This window comes from Prionailurus bengalensis, chromosome B3, assembly GCF_016509475.1.
Source record: "Prionailurus bengalensis isolate Pbe53 chromosome B3, Fcat_Pben_1.1_paternal_pri, whole genome shotgun sequence".
Classification (NCBI taxonomy): domain Eukaryota; kingdom Metazoa; phylum Chordata; class Mammalia; order Carnivora; family Felidae; genus Prionailurus; species Prionailurus bengalensis.
The window spans coordinates 6299033-6325821 of NC_057355.1; the positions used below are offsets into that span (position 1 = coordinate 6299033).

General features: G+C 43.2%; 2 protein-coding genes across 4 annotated transcripts in view; one reads left to right on the plus strand and one right to left on the minus strand.

The window, feature by feature from the left end:
• WDR93 (WD repeat domain 93) overlaps positions 1-11027 on the minus strand; it is a 49998-nt gene extending 38971 nt beyond the window's left edge. For both annotated transcript variants that reach the window (XM_043553945.1, XM_043553946.1), the window contains exons 1-4: positions 10926-11027; positions 2816-3160; positions 2017-2209; positions 360-424 (exon numbers count right to left, since the gene is read on the minus strand). In XM_043553945.1, coding sequence (XP_043409880.1) covers positions 360-424; positions 2017-2209; positions 2816-3118 — 561 coding nt within the window. In that variant the 5' untranslated portion in view covers positions 3119-3160; positions 10926-11027. The remainder of the gene's footprint in view (positions 1-359; positions 425-2016; positions 2210-2815; positions 3161-10925) is intronic.
• A 41-nt stretch (positions 11028-11068) lies between these two features.
• On the plus strand, positions 11069-26190 carry PEX11A (peroxisomal biogenesis factor 11 alpha). Of its 2 annotated transcripts, XM_043553952.1 has the most exons (3): positions 11069-11175; positions 21846-21961; positions 23914-26190. In XM_043553952.1, exons 1-3 carry the CDS (start codon positions 11120-11122, stop codon positions 24483-24485), a joined length of 744 nt encoding a protein of 247 aa, XP_043409887.1. In that variant the 5' UTR covers positions 11069-11119; the 3' UTR covers positions 24486-26190. The 2 variants fall into 2 exon arrangements, with proteins under 2 accessions (XP_043409887.1, XP_043409888.1); XM_043553953.1 differs by lacking the exon at positions 21846-21961 and having other exon boundaries at positions 11074-11175.
• Positions 26191-26789: the final 599 nt, after the last annotated feature.

Sequence of the window (26789 nt, forward strand, 5' to 3'; positions counted from 1 at the left end):
TGCACATGGTAGGCAGGGAGGCAAGGAGAATACTCCCAGCAGAGGGAACAGGATGTGAAGCGGCCTGGAAAATTCAGGGACTTGTAAGTAGTTGTTGAATGTGTCGGTCTGGTGCTCAATCTGGACTGGAATTCCTTAGTAAGCATCTTCTCTGGACAACATGGCAAGTGAATCCAAGGCATTCAGCATGTGCCCTTGGATGGCGGGGCATCTTTTAATCGGATCTCTTAGAGGAGGTGCTCTGTCCAGAGAGTCGCTATCTTTCTACTCTAGGACAGCTGTCGTCACCTCCATATTAAAAGTAAACTTCATCTGCTACAGCTCTTAGCCCAGCCACAGGGAAAAGAACAGGAACTTACCACTTCATTGATGGCTTTGATTAGGAAAAGACCATCCTTACAAAAATAAAACAGTCTAGCGATACCTGAAATGGAAAAATCAGTGACAGACCATTGAGTCAGAGAAGAACTGGAATTTTATATCTGACTTTCTGAATTCTCATCGTGTGCTCGTGGGTCCTTAGGCCTCTTCCTGGCCCCTCCACAGCCCCTGCTGATCTCAGTCTCCCTGCTTTCCTCCACCCCTCTCATGACGTGTTCAGGCTGTTCTCCCTCCTGGATCCTCCCTACCGACGCTGGCCCATCCTCTTGTCCTGGAAGCCTCTGGAAAACACTCATAACTTGCCCCAATACCCATAATCCAGAAGGGCAAAGGCAAAGGGCCCACCCTGTAAGCAGGTCTAACTCAACCCACTAAACATCTGAGGGATATCTGCTCCGTGACCACAAATGTCCCAGGGACAGCCAAGGCACTCTCTTCCCTCAAGCGCACTGCACTGAGGGTCACACGGACGTGAAAGCAAGTAGACATAATGCAGCGTGATAGATGCGATCCCATCTTTAGGCCCCACTCCTCCTGCTGCCCCAGGGCTGCGCGTGGTCAGCTCAGACCGCTGAGGCCTTATTCCCCTATGACTGCTGTCAAGGAATGGCATCATCGTCCACCCCATTATCTAAGGCAGAGAGGAGGACCATTTTTCTCACCTCCCCACTCACATCCCTGCTCACCTACCCCATACGCATATTCCACTGCTGGCCGAGTTTTGCCATTATGTTTACCTTTTTGTTTTTTAAACTTTTTATTTTGAACTAATTTTAGGCTTGTAGAAAAGTTGCGAAAATAGTTGAGTTCCCATATACCGCTCACGTCACTTCCCCCGTGATAACATCTTACATGAACACAGCACCGTTTTTCTTTTCATTTTACCAGCCTGTGCCTTGGTTCAGAACTTCATAGTTTCTCTCTTCGATGAACGCAACACTTCTTCTTGGTTTCCCTCCCTGCCCTTTTTTTCTTTTTCTTTTTTTTTTAAGCAGCAAAAGATGGGTTTATTTGGGAATAGTAGAGAATTGCAACCCTGGACCAGCAAACTACTGCAAAACCACATCTCTGCCTCTCATTTTGACTTTTCAGACTGCTACCATGGTGTCCTTTCTAAAATGCTAATCTGGTCAGGTCACTCTCCTGCAGAAACAGGGCCCTCCAAGACTCTCTATGGTTCCATATACAATAGTCCTCATGAAGGCCTGATTCATCCTCAAGCTGAGGGAAAAGAACCAATCCCTGGTTTCTATGAGCAGCAAGATTTCTGAATACCCAAAGGGTGGGGACTCTGGGTCCACGTTGGCTGGTTCAAATCCTGCCTGTACCCCTTACCTTCTATGTTACCTCAAGTGAGTTATTTAACCTCAGTGCCTCAGATGCCTCTGCTGAAAAACAGGGATAATAAATTGTACTTACTTCCTAGGGCTGTTGTGAGGGTTAAATGGGCCAACCTATGTGTAATGTTAGAATAGTGCTTGGCACACCATCCTGTTCTGTAGACGTTAGTTAATGCTACGTGGTCAGGGAGAATTCTCCATGTCTGGCCTCACCCATACCTGGAAGGGAGATTTAGTTGAATGGTCTATAGACACTTATAAATGAGGCTAAAAAATAAATAAAAAGAACGAGTACCCGTTTCATCCACAGGAGCAATAAGTATTTCACTCCCCAAATCTGCGGCCCAGATGGAAGTGACATCAACCTTAAGTTTCTCCCAAATATACAGTCGTTTAGCATCGTACAGATTGTGGATGGAGAACCCTTTGGCTCCTCCAATGAACACATAGTCTTGGGAAACAGCCATACAATTTGGCATTTTGTTGAGCTGGGAAAACAAAAACAAAGAAGAAAGGAATGCTTTTCAGCTGCCCCCATCTGCAAGAATATGAGCTGACTTTTCAGAGGCATGTGGGTCCTTCCTGGATATAGTATCACCCCAAATAGAGCTCATCTAAATATCTTGCCCAAGCATCAAGACAGTCGTAGCATTCTACTTTTAGGGGAAAGGAGCCAGAGAAAACAAGTACACATTCACAACACTAACCCTGACCACGAGCCCTCTGAGGAGTGGACAAGTGGTCCCATTCCCTGTACTTTTTTCATCTAGAACACTGCGGAAAGAGCTATAGCGGAGGCACTGGCAGATCCTCAACCATCAAGCAAGAGGGTGATTAATATATTCAGAAGTATTTTTTAAATAACAACAGAATATAAAAGACTTTCTGTATAGTCTTCAGCCAACCAGAATATCCATTTCCCCGGGGCAATTACGAGACCCATTTTAATCAACGACAGCATGCTTATAATCTTTCAGAAATGCCCCTGTCTTATTGAATGAAGGATCCTTGGAGGAATTCCTTCCCCGGATCAGGCATTTTCATTTATTAGTACTCAGCTGGGAAACAGGGACTCCTGGTCGGCGGCTCCATACCTTGCTTTCTACAAGCGGAAGGTAGATGGTGGGCTGGACCCGGCTGTGCTCCGCTTCCCTCAGCGCATCCCTCTTCACGATCACTTCCCAAGCCTGGTCAAACAGAAGGTTCACCACCTTGTTGATCATTCGGTAAGGCTGGGGCAGGGATTCCAGCTCCTGTTCTGAATCTTTGAAGGCAAAATCCTTTTCATCGTCCTGAGGCCAGTCCTGCTCTGTTGGGGACGGCACCTCCAGCAGCACCTTTCGTACAAAGCTGGAGAACCTCATCTTACGGACTTGACTTCCTCCGGGGGATGACATCACAGAAGCTGGCCCTGGAAACTTCTATGAAACTCTGAAAAGCTGATAAAGGAAGCAAGCGAAGGTACTTTGAGAAACAGGGCAAGTTACCAGAAGACAGCACGTCATGCCTTCTAGCACAAAAACAGGCCCACGGGGACTGTTTGTTCTAGAGACGGGCACTTTCCTTATTTACCACAGGGCCCTTCATATTAGTATGGATATCATGTTAGTATGGATATATGCTTTTCATATTCGTAAGGAGAGCAGCAGAAACGGGTATTGACAAGTCGCGTCTTCCAGGCTAGCCCAAGATGACGTGTGTGCACTTTGGTGCAGGGAGAGGAATTAGGTATTCTTGTCGCCCTTCTCCTTCCGCTAAGAGAGCGTCCGTCTCCGTCCCAACTAGAAGCCAGCCTACCCCCTACGTTCTCCTGCTTCTTCCGTCTCCGCAAACGGCTGTGCCCAGGGCCCAGGCCAGCTGGGTAGCGAGCCACGTCTGCTCTCCTTCGTTTCCTTCACCTCCGACCAGATGCCGTTAAGCACTTCTAATCCTTGCTGTCTCGTCTGCTCCTTTCTCTCTAAGCCCACAGCCACCAACCAGGAGTTCTGTAGGCACAGTGCCCGGGGCCTGTGAGATTTTTCTAGGGGCTACAGAAATGTTTGAGACTTGAAAATTGACTAAAAGGAAACAAAACCCCCCACAAAATCAAAACTGTTCATCATTCGCAAAAATATTGCAACTTTCTGGCTCCAGCCTGCATGTGGGCATCATGTTTCTGTACTTTATAAGACTCAAACCCGTACAAATTATAAAAAAGGCTTTCAAATATTATAGTTAAATAAAGGCATTTAATGCGGCACATGGGGTCTGTTTTAAGATGAATAACATGTAGCAGAGTGGGGTCCTGCACTGTCAGCACTGGAGGCCGTGGAAGTCTTGTGAAAACCCACGGCCGTCATCTTTCCTCACCTGCTAGGGTACACCTGTGATGTTTCCGGCGCATGGATAGAGGAGCCAGGTGTCTGAATAGGAGAGAAAAGAACCTCCTGAAAGAATTGGTAGGGACAGTAAACTGAGCTCCCACAGGGCCAGGAGTAATGCCTGTTTCCACCAGGGAGAATGGAAAGCCTCGTAATTCACAAGCTTTGGGTGGAGTGCTCAGAAGAGTCTTGCCAAGTAGCGGGGAAAATTAGCCCTCGAATAAATGCCGCTCTGGCATTGCCAATCCAGTCTTAGAAGTTACGAGATCAAACGACTGATAAAAAACTGCGTACCAAAACAAAGCTTAAGAATACTTAGAGGAATACAGAAATATCCAGCGTCTAATGAAGGAAATGTCTGGGATCCAATAAAAAAACTACCTGGCATTCAGAGGCAAGAAAACACACCCATAATGAAGGAAAAGTCAATTAATTGAAGCTGACTCATAGTCAACACAGCTATTAGAAGTAGCAGGGAAAAAACCAGTTTTTTATATATATATATATATATATATATATATATATATATATATATATGTTTATATATATATATAAACAACAGAATATAAAAGACTTTCTGTATAGTCTTCAACTAACCAGAACACCCATTTTATATATATACATACATATTTTATATATATACATATTTATATATATACATACATATTTTATATATATACATACACACACACACACACCCATATATATGTATATATTCCACATGTTCAAAAACGAAGAGGAAAAGTCAAGTAGAGATGTGGAAGGTACAAAGTAACCCAAACTGAACTTTTATTTATTTAGTTTTAAACTTTTTAATGTTTATTTATTTTTGAGAGAGACAGACAGACAGGGCATGAGTGGGGAAGGGACAGAGACACAGAATCTGAAGCAGGCTCCAGGCTCTGAGCTGTCAGCACAGAGCCCGACACGGGGCTCGAACTCACAAGCTGCGAGATCATGACCTGAGCCGAAGTCGGACCCTCAACTGACTGAGCCACCCAGGTGCCCCACCCCAACTGAACTTCTAGAGATGAAAACTACAGTGTCTGAGATGAAGAACAGGTTTGATTAATCACAAACTTTCAGAGCAAAATAAATTAGAAGATTAGTGAATTTGAAGATATAGCAATAGAAACAACCAGAAAAAATGAAGTGAGGTGTGGGAGTTACCTGAAGTTCCCTAATATGTATGATTGAAATCCCCAAAGGAGGGAAGAAACAAAAAAAAAATCTGTAGAAATAGACAAAATATTTCTAAATATGATAAAAACTATAAACTCACAGATCCAAGAAGAAAAACAAGTCCTAAGGAAATGAAACATGAAGAAATCTATACCAAGGCACATCATGATCAAAACTAAAGACGCGATAAAGACAAATTTTGAAAAGCAGCCAGAGGGGGGGAAAAAAAGACGTGAATAAAGGAACAAAATACAGGAGAGCAGCAGATTTCCTGAAGGAAAGCACCAGTGAGAGAGCAGTGAAGCAGTGTTCTAGAAGACTCTAGCCAACGACAGCAGTGTTCAGCTTCTTTTTTAAGTACGTATGAAACATTTACCAAGACACATCATATCCGGGTCTGTAAGGCAAGTCTTAATAAATTTAAAAGTACTCAAGTCATACAAACTATGTTTTCTGACCACTCAGAATTATTTTAGAAGTCAATAACAGATATTTAGAAAGATGCAAAACCTCAAAAATAACACACTTCTTAATAACTTATGGATCACTACACATACCTATTAGAATGGCTAAAATAAAAAAAAAAGTATTGACAATACTAATAAAGATGCAGAGTAAGTGGGCAGGAATACAAAATGATACCACCCTGGAAAAGGATTTGGCAGTTTCTTATGAAGTTAAACATATATTTTACTCTATGACCCAGCAAGTGCGCTCCTGGGTATCTACTCCAGGAGTATGAATACTTACACTCACACACAAGCCTGTACACAAATGTTTATAGTGGCTCTACTTACAATTGCCAAAAATAAAAAAACAATCCAAATAGCCTTCACTGGGTAAGTGGGTAAATCAACAGTGGTGTAGCCACATAATGGAATACTCCTTGGTAATAAAAAGTAAAAAACTACTGATATACACAAAAATATGGGTGAATCTCAAAGACATTATGCTCAGTGAAAGAAACCAGTCTCAAAATTTATGTGCAGTGATTCTATTCATATGGAATTCTAGGAAAGACAAAATGAGTAATGGGGGACAGATCACTAGTTGCCAGGAGTTATGGGTGGAGGAAGAATATTATTTAAAAAAAGGATAGCATGAGGGGGGCTTGGGGAGGGCGATGAAGCTGTTTTACCCAGATTGGAAAGGAAGATATAAAGCTGTCTGTATTCCTATTCAATATGATTATCTGATGAAATCTGATGAAATCTACCAAAAAATCTACTAAAACTAATAAATGATGTTGGCAAGGTTGCAGGATATAAGTTCAATATACAAAAACCTACTGTATTTCTATATACTGGCAACAAAAATCAAAAATTGAAATAAAAAATACTATAATAGTATCAAAAGTATTATATAGGGATAAATCTGGCAAAAGTTGTATAAACTGTACACTTAAAGCTGTAAAATATTGCTGAGAGAAATTAAAGGAGACCTAAGTAAATGGGTTGAGATACTTTGCGGGTTAGAAGACTCAGTTTTGTTAAGATGTCAATTCTTCCCAAATCTAAAATTCAACACAATCCCTATGAGAGTCCCAGCTGGCCTTTTTTTTTTCTTTTAAGAAATTAAGAAGCTCATTTTATAATTCATATGGATATGCAAAGTACCTAGAATAGCCAAAATAACTTAGAAAAAAAAGGACAGAATTGGAGGACCAACACTACCTAGTTCAAGACTATTATAAAACTAGAGTAATCAAGACAGTGTGGTATTGACATCAAGCTACACAAATAGATCAGTGAAACCAAATAAAAAGTCCAGAATTAGACTCACATATGAACAGCCAGCTTATTTTTGACAAAGGCGCAAAGCTAATTCAGTGGGAAAAGGATAGGTTTTTTTTCCAATAAATAATGCTGCAGCAATTCAATATCCACATGGAAAAGAAAATGAACTCTGATCTATACCTTGCAGCATATACAAAAATTCACTCAAAGTAGATCATAGACCAAAATGTAAAATTTTAAACTATGTAACTTCTGGAAGAAAATATGGAGGAAACCTGTGCAATCTTCAGTTAGACAAAGATTTCTTAGGTATGACATTGAAGCACAATCCATAAAAGAAGAAATGGGTAACTTAAACCTTTCAGAAATAAGTGTGTTTTTCAAAAACCACCATGTAGAGAATGAAAGATAGTCCACAGTCTGGGAGAAAACGGTTGCAGGTCATATATATGTAAATTACCTGTGTCCAGAATATTTTGCACATTCTTAAAACTCAGTAATAAGAAATGACTCAATTCTTTCAAATGGGCCAAAGGTTTGCGCACTTAACCAAAGAAGATATAACCGACGGACATGGGCACAAGAAGAGATGTTCCATGTCATTAGTGAGATGGAAATTACAAGCACAATACATGTGTATTAGGACGCCTAAAGGTAAAAAGATCACACCAAGTGTTGTCAAGGATGTGGAGGACCCGGAATTCCTCCAACTACTGTTGGGAAGGTAAAATGGTACAATCAGTTTGGAAAACAGTTTAGTAACTTCTTAAAAAGTTAAACATACTACCTACCACTATAGCCAGTCATCCCACTCCTCAGTATGATATAAGGGAACTGAAAACACGTCCACACATAGGCTTCTACATGAATGCTCATCATGGCTTTATTAGTAGGAGCCCCAAACTGGAAACAACAAATGTTTATCAATAGGCAAACAGATAAGCTCCCAGACAGTCACATCCCATATTTAGTGGGCATACAAAATAGCACAGCCACTTTGGAAAATAGTCTGGCAGTTTCTCACAAAGTTGAACATACACTCGTCCTATGATTCAGGAATTCCATTCCTACATATTACACAAGAAAAACTTAACATTTCATATGAAAATCTGTACTGTGCTATATTTATAGCACCTTTATTTATAATTGCCCCAAGCTAGAAACAACACGCACTTCAGTGCGTGAAGAGTTAATGAACTATGGTAGGTCCATACAATGGAATACTAGTTAACAATAAAAAGTTATAAACTACTGGGGCGCCTGGGTGGCGCAGTCGGTTAAGCGTCCGACTTCAGCCAGGTCACGATCTCGCGGTCCGGGAGTTCGAGCCCCGCGTCAGGCTCTGGGCTGATGGCTCAGAGCCTGGAGCCTGTTTCCGATTCTGTGTCTCCCTCTCTCTCTGCCCCTCCCCTGTTCATGCTCTGTCTCTCTCTGTCCTAAAAATAAATAAACGTTGAAAAAAAAAAGTTATAAACTACTGATTATGCTAAGTGAAAAAAATCAGATAGAAAAAGCTACATACTACATGATTCAATTTGATATTGTGAAAAAGCAGAATTATAGGTATGGAGAACAGACTATATAAATCTGTGTTTAGAAGCACCCTGTGCTCATCTTTATCACCTAACGTATCATTGTGTTGTGTTTACTATTTACTCGTGTCCCCCATTAACCTTTTACCTTAGGCTGAGAGCTTAGCACAGTGGTCGGGACATGGCTAACATTCAATAAATTTGCCTGCAGTATTGCCCTACCCTGGGACATAAATTTAGAGGATACTTCTGTCTCTCTCCCAAGCATTTCACTCTGAAAAAGATGAGGAATTTGTGGGGCCAAGAGATTATACCCACCCAGAGCCTAGATGCACCCTTCTGGAGTCTAGACCATGTTCAGGTACCTATACCCCTGAAATTTACTGCCCAGATGATGCCAAGGCCTGCACAAACTTCTTTCCCAGCTTTCTCTTGAGGTTAGGCCCAGATGCTAATGTGTGCACCCCTAGACGTGAAAGATGGCCAAAGCATGGCTATTTGCAGGGGCAGGGGCAGAACTTGGATGTGGCTTGGAATATCCACACATTGCATGTAAGGCCCCTCTCAGTGATGTGAATGGCAGCCAGGAATGAGAAGAGGAGGGGTGTGGGAAAGGACCAGGGGGCCAGCTCTCCCCACAGTACCATATTCCAGCTGTGTTTCCAGGTATTCCAAGCACCCCAAGGATTCCTTTTTTTAAAAATATAATTTATTGTCATGTTAGCTCACATACAGTGTATACAGTGTGCACTTGGCTTTGGGAGTAGAGTCCCATGATTCATCGCTTACATACAACACCCAGTGCTCATCCCAACCAATGCCCTCCTCAATGCCCATCACCCATATTCCCACCTACCCTGCCCCCCCATCAACTCTGTTTTTTCTCTGTATTTAAGAGTCTCTTATGGTTTGCCTCCCTCCCTCTCTGTTTGAAACTATTTTTCCCCTTCCTTTCCCCCGTGGTCTTCTGTTAAGTTTCCCGAATTCCATATGAGTGAAAACATACGATATCTGTCTTTCTCGGACTTATTTCACTTAGCAGAATTGCCCTCCAGTTCCATCCACGTTGTTGCAAATGGCAAGATTTCATCCTTTCTCATTGCCAAGCAGTATCCCATTGTGTATATATACACACCACATCTTCTTTATCCATTCATCAGTTGAGGGACACTTGGGCTCTTTCCATCATTTGGCTCTTGTTGAGAGTGCTGCTATAAACATTGGGGTACCTGTGCTCCTATGAATCAGTACTCCTGTATCCTTTGGATAAATTCCTAATAGTGCTATTGCTGGAGCCCGAGACTTCTGAATATGAAACTGGTAGAAGGTAGAAGACAAGGTAGAAGAACATATCTAATGTGACAATTGGGTTACCTTGACTTAAAACTTCTAAATATTTAAATGTATGGAATGTGTGGGGCGCCTGGCTGGCTCAGTCAGTGGAGCACAGGAGGCTTGATCTTGGGGTCATGGGTCTGAGCCCCACTTTGGGCGTAGAGATTAGTTAAAAAAAAAAATCTTTGGGGCACCTGGGTGGCCCAGTTGGTTGAGCATTAGGTTCTTGATTTCAGCTCAGGCCATGATCTCACTGTTTGTGAAATCAAACCCCATATCAGGCTCTGCACTGACAGCACAGAGTCCACTTGGGATTCTCTCTCTCTCTGCCCCTCCCCCACTCTCTAAATAAATAAATTTAAAAAAATAAAATCTTTAATATTAATTAATTAATTAATTAACATATGGTATGTGGGGCTCTATTTGTAGTCCTACCCCGGGGCCTGCAAATGTTAAGGGCAGGCCTGACAAAGGGAATAAAGATTACAAAAATAGCTCACCTTACTTTTTGATTACAGGGGGTACGTTATAAAATTACTGCTATGGAAGGGGTGGGACTTCACATCTTCAGGCCCCAGAAAACTGCCATTCAGTGGTGCAATTTCACCATAATTAACTTCTGCCTCCACTGTGTTCATGTTAGCCCTTCTAGGACTTCCTCAAGTAGCAATCTTCTTACAGTACTCAATAAACCTAGCAGACAATTCTCTCACTTTACCCAGCTCTCCGTGCTAGGAACACATGCCACAAACTGGCTTATCTCTGCTCTAACCAATTCCTTCCCCAGACCTGGAGCTGCTGTTCCTCAAGGGAAACCGAGGCACAGAGGTGGGAAATGATGCGGCCGCAAAGACCCCAAGCAAAACCTGAAGGGAATCTGCATTCAGGATGCCACATGGGTTTTTCCTGAGTTCCCAGGGTCTCCGGGAACGCCGGTGGCTGGGGAGACGGCCCCCCGTCCCGCAAAGCCCCCCTCTAGGAGACCCTAGATATCAAAGGGCGTCTGGGGACACGCGGGGTACCGCTGAACCCCAGCCCAAATGCCGAGCTTCCGCTCACCTGCGCCGGCAGCTTGGCGTCGCCTTAGTAACCGCCACTTCCGGCCGCCACCGGAAGTCCGCGAAGTCCCTGGTCGGAAGGCGCGCCCGCCCCCACGGGGGCGGGGAGACTCAATCTGTCCCGCGGGGGACCCGGCGACACCCTGGAGGACTCGAGACTGCGTCGCGGGTGGCACGTGGCCTCGGCTGGGCGTCATGGATGCCTTCACCCGCTTCACCAACCAGACCCAGGGCCGGGACCGACTCTTCAGGTGAGTCAGGAGCCCGCGGCCTTCGCTCCTTCCCGGTGCCGCAGCCCGAGCTGGTCCCGTGTGGTTCGGCCCCGGAGGAGGGACGGAGTTCGTTTCTGGAGCCGCTCTCCGGCCCCTCTCTGGCACTCTGCGGGACTCCGGCGGAGCCTCCTCCCAGCAGCCTCCGAGGCCCTCACCGTGGTGGACCTGTCCCCCAGCTCTCTCTTTTTTTTATAAGTAATCATTACACTCACCATGGGTTTCGAACTCACACCCCCCAGGATCAAGAGCCCCACGCTCCACCGCTACACCTGAGCCAAACAGGTGTCCCCGCCAGGATTTTTTTTTTTTTAATGTTTATTTTTGAGATAAAGAGAGCACAAGCAGAGGAGGGGCAGAGAGAGAGAAACACAGAATCCGAAGCAGGCTGCAAGGCTCTAGGCTGCCAGCGCAAAGCCCCAACTCAGGGCTCGAACCCACACTCTGAGATCATGACCTGAGCTCAAGTCCCAAGTTGGAGGTTAACCGACTGAGCCACCCAGCACTCCCCCATCTCCCCATCCCCCACCGCCACCCCCCACTAGGAATTTTATAAGATGAACTTTGGGTTGGCATTTGTGGCCAGGGAAGCCAACCCCTTGGCTGTGGTTTCAAATACCCCACGAAACGCTTATGGAGACACAGAAATTGTATTTATCTTTTATCATCGTCCTGCCTACCTCATTGAGATTGTAGGGAAGGAACAATTCTTCCTCTACCTTCAAGGTCTTTCAGCCAGCCAAAGAATTAAATTTACACAAAACAGGTTCACAGGAGCAAAAATCAAAAAACAAAAAAATCAAGGATGTGTGCACAGTGGCTGGTATTGAGACCTGAAGAAATGACCAAGGCAGGGATTCTTTTCTTCTTTTGAGACACAGAGACGATACATTTATGAGGAATCGGCGGGATAAAGAAAGCAGGTGTTTGGAAACTTCAGTTAGGAGGGAATCCTAAACAGAATTTAGGCTGAGTTGGTAGGGTTAGAAAAAAAGTAACCAGGTTCGTTTCTGAAGCTTTCTCTGTTTTGAAGTCCCTATCTCTGGCGACAAGGATGTCCTTTTACTTCCTTAGTACAGGGAGGGTGTTTTGCACATGGAAGATGTGTTTCCGGCTTTCTGGGTGACAGAGGAGTCTGAACCGCTGTTTCTTAAGTAATTTTTATTTAATTTGTATGCCAAAGTGGCACATTTTGGGGTGGCCTACCCTTGGCCTCTACGGTTCCCTTTTCTGAAACTTCCCTGGAAGTTTTCTTGCTTTAAAAGTTGAGCTGAGGGGCGCCTGGGTGGCGCAGTCGGTTAAGCGTCTGACTTCAGCCAGGTCACGATCTCACGGTCCGTGAGTTCGAGCCCCGCGTCGGGCTCTGGGCTGATGGCTCAGAGCCTGGAGTCTGTTTCCGATTCTGTGTCTCCCTCTCTCTCTGCCCCTCCCCCATTCATGCTCTGTCTCTCTCTGTCCCAAAAAATAAATAAATGTTGAAAAAAAAAATTAAAAAAATAAAATAAAATAAAATAAAAATAAAAGTTGAGCTGATAAATTGTCCTGTCTGCTTGAACCAGTGTCTTAGTTCTGAGGATAGGTCGTTTTAGTTAAACTCACTTTGGGAGGCGGTGATACAAGTGTGTTCTCACAGTTAGGCCTGTGGTTCAATTATCCAGGTAATAAATAAGGCCTTTCTCTGGAAATTAAAAGAAAAATAATGACCAGTGATTGGATCAAGTTGTAAAACCAGTTTCTGAGTCCTGAATATAGCCAGTCCAGAGGGTTTCTAGTTGTCACGCTGAAAGCATCTTTACATAAAGTGAGGGCAGGCAGTGGCAATCTGGTGGAGTTTCTTGGTTTGTAACTTGAGTGTCTCTGGTGATCATTTCGAGTGGCCCATAGAGCACCGGGCACGAAGATCGTTTACGTATGAGCTGTTGTGCTTTTTCTGAAGTGCTCATCAAGTTGTTCATACTCAGTTTGCAGGGCTTCGGAGAAAAGGGTGGTCTTAGTTATCAAATGATTTCAAGTCAAACAGATAGAAAATATCAAAAATACTAGTTTGAAGAATTGTAGCCAGGCATTGGAAGAAACTAAAAGGAAGTCAGGATCTAGTCCAGTTTATAATGAATTGTATTTGAATCTAATATCCACAGAGGTGTGTTACTGAGACTTTTTTTTTTTTTTCCCATAATCACCTTCATTTTACTAGAGGTAGCCAAATTAAGACTAATTTCTTTGCCAAATGAATCTGGTTTGGATAAACTTGGCCTGAGGATTTACATAAGTACAGCAAAAATAGTAATTAATCATACAGGCTCTTTTAAATCCAGGGCCAGCTGGGTGGCTCAGTCAGTTGAGCATCCAACTTGGGCTCAGGTCACGATCCCACGGTTCATGAGTTTGAGCCATACCCTGGGCTGTGTTCTGACAGCTTGGAGCCTGGTGCCTGCTTCAGATTCTGTGTCTCCCTCCCCCCCCCCCACCGCCCCCTCTTAAAAATAAACATTAAGAAGAAAAACACTTAAATCTGCTGTTGAACTTTAAACAGCCTCTTGAGGCCAGAAGCCAAGCCAAATACTTGCCATCAGACTTCACCTGTAATACCTATAAGTTAAAGTTCATTGCTCTCTTCTTGACGTCCCCCAAATACCCTGAGGTTCTTGCACCCACCAGGAAGTGACCTCCTTTACTCACCTGGTGAGAGGCTCCTGCTGGGAGCCCTGCAAGCAAGGTATTAGGCTCTTCTTCCAAAAGGCTTTACTGGCTCCATATGATCACCATTAGTGCCTTAAAACTCTCTAGCCATATCTGAATTTATGCCTGTCTCCCAAATGTGACATTCCAGTCAAAGCCTTGGTAATATAACCCGTGTTTCTTTTTTCTTTTTTTTTTTTTTTTTAATTTTTTTTTTCAACGTTTATTTACTTTTGGGACAGAGAGAGACAGAGCATGAACGGGGGAGGGGCAGAGAGAGAGGGAGACACAGAATCGGAAACAGGTTCCAGGCTCTGAGCCATCAGCCCAGAGCCGGACGCGGGGCTCGAACTCACGGACCGCGAGATCGTGACCTGGCTGAAGTCGGACACTTAACCGACTGCGCCACCCAGGCGCCCCTTGTGTTTCTAACCATGTCCTGTGCAAGGAGAACAAACTCTCATTGAACTTACCCAAATAAGTATGTTGTCAAAAAACCATAAGAATTCAATGAGAGTTTTTGAATTCTAGAGGGATCAGACAGGGAGAAAAAGATAAATTGTTGTGAATCATAGCTTAAGAGAAAAACTTTTCTTAAATCTGGAAAAACAAAACATTAAAAGTCAGTATTTCAAACAAAAATGTCATTAAACTTATAATTATCCTCCTCTGTTTATGTTATTCTTGATCTGCTTAAATTCAGTTTTTCCTTTAGTTCCAGACATTCTTACCCAGTTCAGTTTTATGATCTTAAAATTATCAGAATCCTGCATTTGTCAAAATTCCTTTTTATGAATCTCTCAAGATGAAACGCATTTACAGGAAGCTTTTGGAGAAGCATCCAAGTAAAGTATTAACTGTCTGTAAATGATAAAAGAATTAAAAATGGCCATGGTTACAGATCTGCTTAGAGTTTGTCAGGGAGCAAGAATTCCTGTCCACTCAAAGGTCCTGTCCCTCAAATTGACATGAGGCAGATTAACAGGAAAAAAATCAAATTTGATAATGGGGGATCCACGTAGACATGGAAATTCCAAAGGCAGGCAAGATGAGGTATATATGTCATTCTGAACTAAGGAGAAGGGATAGGGGTCTGGGGCTTCAGAGGAAAGGAATGTACTTTTACAGTGTGGTAAGAACAGATGTTTGGTAATTTGACGTTTGCCCTACGGTACAGATGGGTCATTCAGATAAAATTTATCTTTGCTAATCACCCTTATTCTGGGAAAGAACCTCAATTTAGATTCTACGTAGTTAAGGAAGGGGCAGAAGTTTCCCTTGAGCCCACAGGGTCTCAAGTGCCTTCAGCTCAAAATAATCCACATGCCAAAGGGGTACATTTTGGGGGGACCTGTCATGAACCCCTTTAAGTTCATTACAGTGCAACTGACAAGGAAATTTATTTCTGTGACATCTAACACTTCAAGATAGTTCTATACCAGTACATACCAGATTTCTAGGAGTTTCATATAATTTCTAGAACACATATCTTAATGGCATATCTATACAAATGTAATTTAAGAGGATTTAGTATCACTTGACAATGCTTCTCATATAATTTAACACAACAAACCTAATTAATGTAATAGCTCCTTTTTTATAAAAGAAGACCAAGTATTTTGAAATGTTCCATGGACCCTCTGGAACATTTCAGTTAAGTTGTAGACTTGATTTTAGAATTTGATGTTGGGAAGTTTGTCAAAAAATATCAAAACATTTGATTAAATAAGATCACAGATCATGATGAAACAAAATCAATTTAGCTAAAGTGACAATAAAAATTTTTTTAGGGGCGCCTGGGTGGCTCAGTCGGTTAAGCGGCCGACTTCGGCTCAGGTCATGATCTCGCGGTCCGTGAGTTCGAGCCCCGCATCGGGCTCTGTGCTGATGGCTCGGAGCCTGGAGCCTGCTTCAGATTCTGTGTCTCCCTCTCTCTGACCCTCCCCTGTTCATGCTCTGCCTCTCTCTGTCTCAAAAAAATAAATAAACGTTTAAAAAAAATTTTTTTTTTAATTTTTTTTTATGTTTATTTATTTATTTTTGAGAGAGAGAGAGCACAAGCAGGGGAAGGGCAGAGAGACAGGGAGAGAGAGAATCCCAGGTAGGCTCCCTGCAGTCCACACAGGCCTCACTGTTCTCAAAGTGCCCGACACAGGGCTCAATCTCACGAACCATGAGATCGTGGCCTGAGCCGAAATCAAGAGTCAGACGCTTAACTGACTGAGCCACCCAGGCAATAAAAAATTTTAAAGACAAATACAAAAGGTTACATAGTTGTAAGCAAAACTTAGCTTTTTTAGTATTAAGAAGACTCAGTTTTTTTGAATAATCAAAGATCTGATAAAGACAAAGCGTTGAATCTTTGTTTTTCTAGGCAGATTACATTAAAGGTAAAAAACTCTTTACAATTTCTTATAAAAAGCAAACCAATAACCTAAGAAAACTTCTTCCTTTCATTTTATTTCATTTCATGTCAATTCCAGTATAGTTAATATAGTGTTATGTTAGTTTCAGGTGTACAATATAGTGATTCAATGGTTCCATATATTACTGAGTGCTCATCAAGATAAGTGTGCACTTAATCCCCTTCATCTATTTTACCCATCCCTCCACCCACCTCCCCTCTGGTTACCATCTGTTTGTTTTCCGTAGTTAAGAGTCTGTGTTTTGGTTTGTCTTTTCTGTCTGTCTCTCTCTCTCTCTCTCTTTTGTTTCTTAAATTCCACATATGAGTGAAATCGTATGGTGTTTGGCTCTGGCTTATTTCACTTAACATCATACTGTCTAGATTCCCCCCAGGTTGTTGCAAATGGCAAGATTTCATTTTTTTTTTTATGGCTGAGTGATATTCCATTGTGTGTGTGTGTGTGTGTGTGTCCTTTAACCTATTGATGGGCACTGGGTTGCTTCCATAATTTAGCTATTGTAAATAATGCAGTAAACATAAAAGTACATATATCTTTTCAAATTAGTGTGTTTGTATTCTTTAGGTAAATACTCGGTAGTGGAATTACTGCATCATATAGTAATTCTATTTTTAATTTTTTGAGGAACCTCCATACTATTTTCCACAGTGCGTGCCTGTACCACTTTGCATTGCATTCCCACCAACAGTGCAGAAGAGTTCCTTTTTCTCCACATCCTCAACACTTGTTTCTGAAAACTACCTTTTGAAAGAGAAAAATTCTAATTTTGCACCAGTATACTTTTGATATTAAAACTCATTTTTTTTTAATATGTATTTATTTGGAGGGAGAGCGCAAGTGGGAGAGGGGTAGAGAGACTGGGGACAGAGGATCTGAAGCAGGCTCTGGGCTGACAGACTGACAGCAGTGAACCCGATTTGGGGCTAGAACTCACAATGAGATCATGACCTGATCAGAGGACGCTCAACCAACTGAACCACCCAGGTGCCCCTTAAAACTCATTGTTAGATAAGTTTATTTTAATCTTAACCAGTACTGACCACATATAAAATTCGTTTTCAAAGGTTCGTTTTCCCTAAACTTTCTACAACCTTTTTTTTTTTTTTTTAATATTCAGATTTTTGTCGTAAGTTTTCCCTCTTTAAATGATTAGCCTCACTTTAGGATAAAATTTTTTTGCCCCCCAAAAATGTATTTCCGTTCTTCATACTTTTTCTTACCAAAAACATACATTTTACTTTCCTTGAAAGTTGTTTCTTTTATTATTTAAAACATTTTTTAAAATTTTTATTTATTTTTAATTTTTTTAATGTTTTTATTTATTTTTGAGACAGAGAGAGACAGAGCATGAGCAGGGGAGGGGCAGAGAGAGAGGGAGACACAGAATCCGAAGCAGGCTCCAGGCTCTGAGCTGTCAGCACAGAGCCCGACGCGGGGCTCGACACAGGGCTTGAACTCACGGACTGTGAGATCGTTACCTGAACCGAAGTTGGACGCTTAACTGACTGAGCCACCCAGGTGCCCCTAACACATTTTTTTAATGTTTATTTATTTTTGAGAAAGAGAGAGAGAGAGAGAGAGTGCAGGCAGGGAAGGGGCAGAGAAAGAGGGAGACACAGAATCTGAAGCAGGCTCCAGGCTCCGACGTGCCAGGACAGAGCCCGACACAGGGCTCAAACTCACAAACTGTGAGATCATGACCAGAGCCAAAGTCGGACGATTAACCAACTGAGCCACCCAGGCGCCCCTGTATTTTATTTATTTTTTGAAGTTTATTTATTTTGAGAGAGAGCGCGTGCTAAGGGGGGAGGGGTAGAAGAGAGAGAATCCCAGGCAGGCTCTGCGTTGACAGCGCAGTAGCTGACACAGCACTTGACCAGCGCTTGATTGTGAGATCTCATGAGCTGTGAGATCATGACCTAAGCTGAAATCAAGAGTTAAGATGTTTGACTGAGCTACCCAGCACCCCTAAAGTTTGTATGTTAAAGAATGGGTCTTAGGTCCTAAAGCGGATGGGGATAGAAAATTTGTATCATAGAGGCATAGAGAAGGTATCCACGTTTTTTCTAAAGTGGGCTTTTTTAAAGATTTTTTTTTAAATTTAAGTTTATCTTAGAGAGTGAGCAAGCAGGGGAGGGGTAGAGAGAGAGGGAGACAGAGAGAATCCCCACCAGGCTCTGCACTGTCAGCACGGACCCTGACGTGGGGCTCGAACTTATGTACCACGAGATCATGGCTGGTCATGGGCCGAAATCAAGACTCAGATGCTTAACCAACTGAGCCACCCAGGTGCCCCTCCTATGGTGGGCTCTTTGGGACATACTGGTCTCTTACTAGAGTTGCTAGGCCTGGGTATAATATTCTTTTTAGCAGATTTTGTTTTATTTAAATGTTTAAGTTTTATTTTATTTAAGCTTTTAAATTTAAATTTTTAGTTAAATTTAATTTTATTTAGAATTTATTTTATTTTATTTTTATTTTTTATGGAAGCAGTTTATATTTTATTTATTATTATTTTATTAATGTTTATTTTTGAGAGAGAGAGCACACAAGAAGGGGAGGGGCAGACAGAGAGAGGAAGACACAGAATCTGAAGTAGGCTCCAGGTTCTGAACTGTCAGTGGAGAGCCAAATGTGAGGTTCGAATTCACCAGATGCGGGGCTCGAACTCATGAACCATGAGTTCATGACCTGAGCCGAAGTCAGACACTCAACCTGTGAACCACCCAGGTGCCCCCAAAGCAGCTTATATTTTAAAAAGTTGCCCCTGCTTTTTTCTTCGGTCTCAGGCTATCTTAGGCCGTGTTTACATTTTGAAGACATGATAAGAGTCTTAACTCTGAGAGACAGAGAAGGAATACAGGTTGATTTTTTTTTTCCTTAAGAGATTTTTAGCTAAAATAGGAAATAATTCATGCCTTTGTAAAGTCTATGTAAAGCATTTATATAAAAGCCTTCTTTTTGAGTGAGGAGGTCTTTTACTTCTTAGTACAGAGAGGGAGGGTATTTTTCACATGGGAGATGTGTTTCCTACTTTCTGGGGGACAAAGGAGAGGCTGAGTGTCCTTGTACCGTTGTTTCTTAAGTGAATTGTTTAAAATAATCATTATAGCAAAGTGGCACATTTTGGGGCAGCCTGCCCTTGGCCCCTGCAAGACACTGAGTGTGAAATAGTTTTGTGAACTGTGGAAGAGAGCACAGTCTGGAGAGCACCTCTAAGGTACGTGCCATGCTACTGAAAATCCTAAGCAGAGATAGTGCTTTAATCCTAATTAAGTCATGATGTTTCTTTTAGAAATTTGGTTGATTCTTACTCAATTAAAAAAAAAAAAAAAAAAAAAAGAATAGTCACGGTTGAGGTTTCGACAGCATTCCCTTCTCTTCTGGGTGTACAGGTACTAATACAGACAGTCCAATAAGACTAGCCCCAATACTGGGACTTTCGGAAGCTGACTTTATGCCAGGTACTGTTCTCAGTGCGTCACAGCTGTACATTCATTTAACCCTCATTACTACTCTAAGAGGTAGATACTCTGAATTATTCCCCTTTCACAGACAGGGAGACCGAAGCAGAAGGTTAATAGGTCCTAAGTGGCAGAGCTGAGATTTAAATCCACACAGTTGAGGGGCGCCTGGGTGGCACAGTCGGTTAAGCGTCCGACTTCAGCCAGGTCACGATCTCGCGGTCCGTGAGCTCGAGCCCCACGTCGGGCTCTGGGCTGATGGCTCAGAGCCTGGAGCCTGCTTCCGATTCTGTGTCTCCCTCTCTCTCTGCCCCTCCCCCGTTCATGCTCTGTCTCTCTCTGTCCCAAAAATAAATAAACGTTGAAAAAAAAAAAATAAAAAAAAAAAATAAATCCACACAGTTGATTCCAATGCCCACCATTTTAACGGCCAGCCCATACTACTGTTGTAATTAATTTGATAGGCTTTTTTAATGATCGCATTGTATGCGAGCTTCATTAAAATAGAAACCTTCAATTTCAGTGCACTTGGAATGTGCCCTGCAAGGTTTATCAGTGAGGTTGGTTAATAAAATAATTGTTCGGATGTACTTTTCTGTAAGATCTGAGATCTCTAGTATTCATTTCCCAATGCCCTTGGTGATCCATGGCTCCTGTAAACAAACTGGCATTCACAAAATACTACCTTGGTTTTGGAGGCATTCCTGTTTTTCGACCAGGTCTGAGAAAGGGGGACCCATTGACGTGACTGGCTTGAGCCCTCTAGCCAGGAAGCTACTTAAAAAAAATTTTTTTAATGTCTATTTATTTTTGAGACAGAGCACGAGTGGGGAAGGGGCAGAGGGAGAGGGAGACCCAGAATCTGAAGCAGGCTCCAGGCTCTGAGCTGTCAGCACAGAGCCTGATGCAGGGCTCGAACCCACAACCTGTGAGATCATGACCTGAGCTGAAGTCAGACACTTAACTGACTGAGCCACCCAGGCACCCTGGAAGCTACTTTAAAAAGGAGAGAGGGAAAGATATTCTTTTTACTTCCTCCTCAATAACAAGTTTACCGTTTTGGAAAATGTGCCACATTTTTATTGAGAATAATATTTGTAGCCTAAAGGGATTCGAATGCAGTTACAGAACTGTAGGAAACAGGCATCTACTTTGTTAATAGGCTGCCAAATGCATTTAGATGTTTGATTATGTGATATAAAATTTCTCGTGTGTTAGTAAGGCATTATTATTTGTAGTCATAACAATAATCACTTTATTGAATATTTAGTATTAAATAGTCTATATATAAAACACTAGTTTTGAAAGACAAACATAAAAATATATCTAGGCTTATTCACGTATTGATGTGTATTTGATCCTTTTCTAAAAAATTAAGCAATGTGGGGCATCTGGGTGGCTCACGCTGTTGAGCGTCTGACTTCAGCACAGGTACTGATCTCATGGTTGGTGAGTTTGAACCTCGTGTCGGGCTCTGTGCTGACAGCTCAGAGCCTGGAGCCTGCTTCGGATTCTGTATCTACCTCTCTCTCTGTCCCTCCCCAGTTGCACTCTGTCTCTCTGTCTCTCTCTCAAAAATAAGTGAACATTAAAAGAATTTTTTTTTTTAATTAAGCAGTGTGCAAACAACTTTTCATTTGGTTCTGGTTTGAGTGTGTATCCTATTAGATAAGTATTTGGTTAACTACATGATAAAAAGTTCATTTTAGGAATCTGAAAAGTCACTATACAGGAGAAAATAAAGAATATGAATCTTTGCAGACTTCACCTGGGGGAGAGTTTTGGGCAGTTCACCACTTTGGCTCTATCCATTTCTCTGTGCCAGCAAAAGGCGTTTTGGGGGGCTGCTCACCGTAACTGCAGCGTTCCCTTTCATCACCTTTGTGTCACATTTGCATCACATGCTCTACCCTTTGGCCCTGTGGGGTCACTGTTGCAGAATTATGCTCTTATAAGAACTGCTTACGTGAGAAATTGTCTTGGAAACTTTGCTTTTAGCAACACACATTTCTCCTTTCTTTGCTTCATGAATCAAATTTTATTTGGTTTATAAATCATTCTCATTTTTTGTTTTCCATTTCAGAGCCACTCAGTACACATGCATGTTGCTTAGATATTTGTTAGAGCCTAAAGCTGGCAAAGAGAACGTGGTAATGAAGCTCAAGAAACTGGAGTCCAGTGTGAGCACTGGCCGTAAATGTAAGTACCCTGTCTCTTGAGGGACAGTGGCTCCTGGTTTCGAATCGTCAGACCTTGTCATTTACAAAATACTCTGTAGATCATTCATTACTAATCAATCAAGTTTTTTGATGAGGTTGACCAGTAAGGCTGCCCTCATGAAATGACAGGCCAAGAAGATTGAAGTTTTGCTGCAGACCATTCACAGACACCCTGCAGACATGCAGTGTATTAGCTCAACTGTAGTTCTTAGAATTACACAATGTTTTGGCAATCCCTGACATGAGCTTCCGGCTCTTGGAAGGCCTTTGTATTCTCTAGAACAGAATAGCTTGCCTTTTCCTTGCCTTTTCCCTTCTTCTCTGGAGGAATTAGTAGAGGAAACGGTTAAGGTGGTTCTCAGACTGTGGAGTGGTTTCATGTTCAAGGCAAAAGTGAAGTCCGTGTTTTGTACTCATCTGATTTGCTTTAATGATAAAGCGTACTGGGAAACCCATCCTTCTAATAACAATCGCATGGCTGAATCTTAGTGGTTTGATGAGAATCAGATATTGCTACAGTAGGTAGACAGAGGTGTTAGAATGGAATGTAGAAATCAGATGTTGATCAGTTATTTTGGAGCACCTGCTTTAGGTATAGTTCTGAGCTTTCTGAAAGAACTAAGACGACACGGTATAAATAATGGTGTAAGATTTAGTGCCAAATATATTGGCTAGGATAGAGGAAAAGAAAGGTTTGGGAGGAGGTGGAACTTGAGGTGTGGCTAGAGAGAGTGGGAAGGAGAGCCTTCTTGAAGGGTGATTTCCTCCGTGAAGGCTCTAAACTGTTCATGAGCAAACTGTTGTATTGGAAGGTCAATGAGAAACGAGTTTGACAGAGAAAAGACTTCAGTTATCCAGCAGAGGGATGTTGGAAGGTAGGGTGAGCTTTTCCGGATGGCTTTGAAGGGTAGGATTAGAAGTTCTCAGATTCTTTAGTGTGTCAGAGCTCACTAGTCTCCGAAGTGCAGGAAAGACTTACCCAAGGTCATTCAGCTAGCTAGTGCAAGAGCCAGAACTGGAACCCAGGATTATTCATTACATATTCTGTTTTGCGTTATTGTTGACACAGTAATACCAGGCATTCTTCTGAGCTAAGTCTCTTGAGGGTAGCTACTTTTGAACATTTGCTCAGTCTAAGATCGAGTCCTTTAATGAAGGTACAGGTACTTCTTTTGGATTGTCCATAACGTTTAGGATAATAACTCATTCTGAGTAGGTGCTCGGTAAATACTTGTCGATTGATACATCCCAGATTAATTGAATTACATGCTCAGATGAGGATATGCCTCACAGTGGTTGATTTAATTCGACTAGGAACAGTTTCCCTAGCCACTGCATCCTACCATCCTACTTTGTCTTCTTGACAGTAGGGAGCTGAAGGGGGTTTGAACCACAGAGATGGCAGGATGATAACGGCGTTTTATAAAAAAGCAAATCTTTTGTCTGGAAAGTAAGTAAAATCTGAGGCATCAGACTCTCCAAACGAATACTGGCATCTGGGTCAGAGAAATGCCCACAGTGAATTAAAGCTTCGTATGTGAAAATAATAATAATAGTAGCAGCAATGGTACATCTAGACTTCATGTGATCGTAGTACTTTTCTTCTAAAGACGTATAGCTGGTAATATTCAAACGTCACAATCCACACTCGTGATTGACCTTGCCTAAAGTATATCGTAAGCCACTGTTAAGGTATCCACTGGATTGGAGGTGATAAATTTAAAGAGTCACTGTCTTCTGTGCCTTCCAGCATCATTTTCCGTGTCCTTCGTGTACTGTAAAGTCCTTCCTTATTCCTGAACAAAGACCGAGCCGCACATGGCAGCCACCTGTCAAGACACCAGTGCTGGCCCCTCACCCTGAGGCAGGGATTCTGCCTTCATAGTACATACCAATTAAATATTTGTTAACCGTTGCGGGTTCCTCTTGCAGGGTTCAGGCTGGGCAACGTGGTCCATGCCATACAGGCGACTCAGCAGAGCATTCACGCCACTGCCCTGGTGCCCCGCCTCTGCCTGACGTTAGCCAACTTGAACCGGGTGGTTTATTTCATCTGCGATACCATCCTCTGGGTGAGGAGCGTAGGGCTCGCCTCTCACATTAACAAAGAGAAATGGCGAATGTGGGCTGCCCGCCATTACTGCTGTTCTCTCCTGCTGAGCCTGGCCAGGGATCTGTACGAAATCTCCCTGCAGATGGAACAGGCGACACGAGACGGGGCAGAGAGGGAGAAATCACCACCTCAGGACCCTCCGGGGTACAGCGTGGCCGACGAGGAGACAGAGTGGCTCCAGTCCTTTCTCCTTCTCTTGTTCCGGTCTCTGAGGAAGCATCCTCCCTTGCTCCTGGACACGGTGAAGAACCTCTGCGATATCTTGAACCCCTTGGACCAGTTGGGGATCTATAAGTCCAATCCTGGCATCATTGGACTCGGAGGCCTTGTGTCGTCTCTAGCAGGCATCATCATTGTGGCGTATCCTCACATGAAGCTGAAGACGCAGTGAAGCGGTTTCGGGCTCGAGACTGGCACCTGCTTTAAAAGACACCGTCTCAGGATGGACATCTGCGTGAGGCGCAGACCATGTCAGACTGTGCTTAAAGACGGGTTCTTGTGAGCGTTTAGTGACCAGTGATGTGAGCAAGGGCGGGGCCAAGAGTGGAGAAGGGGACTGCATGAAGATTTACACGTGTTTTTTAGAGTGCCGGAGTGACTTCTGAATTTCCGAGTATTTCCCTTTCATCTAACATTTATTGAGCCTCTCTCGTGCTCATAGTGGGAGCTTACTGTCTACCGAATATATAAAAATTAGAAAAGGCCCAAACCACTGAACACTAATACACCGTGACTTTGGGGCTGAGAACCTCACCTCCGTAGATCTGCTGCTCAGCTGTCTCTCAGATCTAGTAGGAGCCTCTTGTTCCTCTGATCGGTTACCAGCCCCGCCCCCCCGCCTCTGCATAGATCCCCATGCCAGGGTGCAGGGGGCTGGGCTTACGGCCTTGCATCACTGCACTCCTGTCCTTCCTCTGTCCACAAGGAGACTCAGAGACGCATCAGCCACCTTCGTGGTATAAACTGTGACTTCAGGTAGTGCGTGAGTAAGCAAAAATCAGAAGCACATAGAAAGGACTGAGGTAAAAAATAATGTGCATGAGAGGTGCCTGGGTGTCTCAGTTGAGCATCTGACTCTTGATTTCAGCTCAGGTCATGATCCCAGGGTTGTGGGATCGAGCCTTGCACCAGGCTCCATGCTGAGGATGAAGCCTGCTTAAGATTTTCTCCCTCTCCCTCTGTCCTTCTCCCCCACTCACACTCTCTCTCTAAAATTTATAAAAAAAAAAAAAAAATTCTTTTTTTAATATGGAAGGTCACGGTGGGCGCCTGGAGGTAGTAGCCTGTGACAGATGAGGAAACTGAGGTTAAAAAAGTGAGGCCAGCGCTTCAGTTTTCAGACTCCCAGTCCAGGGTTCTTCCCATTATATTTCATTGCCTTCCTGGGGGAGTGGAAGTGTGAGACTCTCCAGAATCCTGTGCGAAAAGGCTTTTTTCGAACTTTGTTAGTCATTGGTTCACATACAAATTAAAACTATAGCTAGATTTATCAGCTGGATTGTTGTATTTAAAGCCATATAATCATTTGGGCCCTTCTACGTTAATTGTCATCAAAATGTATGCAGTTAAGAACTTTTGGGGAATACTCTGAATGTGGGAATGCCATAATTTTCTATGATAAATCAGACCTCCTATGTGCGGGGAGGTTGGGGGGTGGGAGAGAGCAATAAGGGACCAGTGACAAGGCCGTTTATTCGTGTCCTACTTCCCGTCTTGGGTGTTGAGCTGTGATTGCAGATCCGCCGATTTGAGGGCAGTGAGATAGCAAAATACGATGCCATCAGGCAGGAGGCCGGTGTCAGTCCTGCCAGTAAAGCCGTTTCACTTACCTGAACGGAAATGAGAAAAGAAACGTGCACTAGATCTCCCAGGAATGTGAATGAGATTCTTAAAAACTAGACTCAGGTCCTTGGCTCTCTCATTTTTAAAGTGATTGATCAAGATAACGGGATTTGAGAAGACACTCGGGGAATTTTAAGAGAAATGAAAGCTGCTAGGTCAGGGCAAGTAAAAAGTTTAAGTAACCAATTCTACTTTGTCCAGATCCTTTGCTGTCACAGATTAATTATGTCTAATAAATTGCTAGACAAAACAGACTCCTGACTCTGTGAATGTGTTCCGGGAATGAGGAAGAGCGAAAAGAAAGCCAATCCAGAGACGATCAGAGTGGACACGGTAGAGAGGGCTCCGGTACAAGGAGCTCCCGCCTGGAAGGTCCAGGCTGAGGAGGAGGGTGAAGAACGACTTAGGTTGGAACGTCTGGGTTGAAAGACCACTAGGATGATCTCCTCCGGGAGAGGGTCTTCGGGACCAGGTCTGCCAGGTGGTGGTCTGGCTTCTGCCTGGAGAAGTGGGCCTCGAATCTGCGGTCGCCTGTCGCAGTGGCGTCCTGCTTGCTGCTTTTGTCCTCTGCACTTTAGCGTGAGCGATGGGGAGTTTGGGAAATACCGTCTCTTCTAGAATGTGTGAAAACCCGAATGGTACCCCAGAACCTCCCTCTCCGCGTGTTTCTTGCTTCTAACTAACCATCCCCACCTCCAAGCCTCCACATTCACGAGGGATTCTGAAGACCAAAGACATTCCTAATAGACGCACAGAACCACTGAACATTGTTCCCTGAGAATTAGCTCAACAACGAATGTCTGAATACCGTGCTTAGTTTGGGGATCCACTTGTGCACAAGAGGACCAAGGCC

Excerpts from the sequence above, each read along its gene's own strand:
- PEX11A (XM_043553952.1), top strand. The coding sequence starts at position 11,120 with ATGGATGCCTTCACCCGCTTCACCAACCAGACCCAGGGCCGGGACCGA. Across the intron at positions 11,176-21,845 it reads GGCCGGGACCGACTCTTCAG|AGCCACTCAGTACACATGCA; the intron begins GTGAGTCAGGAG and ends TTTCCATTTCAG. Across the intron at positions 21,962-23,913 it reads TGTGAGCACTGGCCGTAAAT|GGTTCAGGCTGGGCAACGTG; the intron begins GTAAGTACCCTG and ends TTCCTCTTGCAG.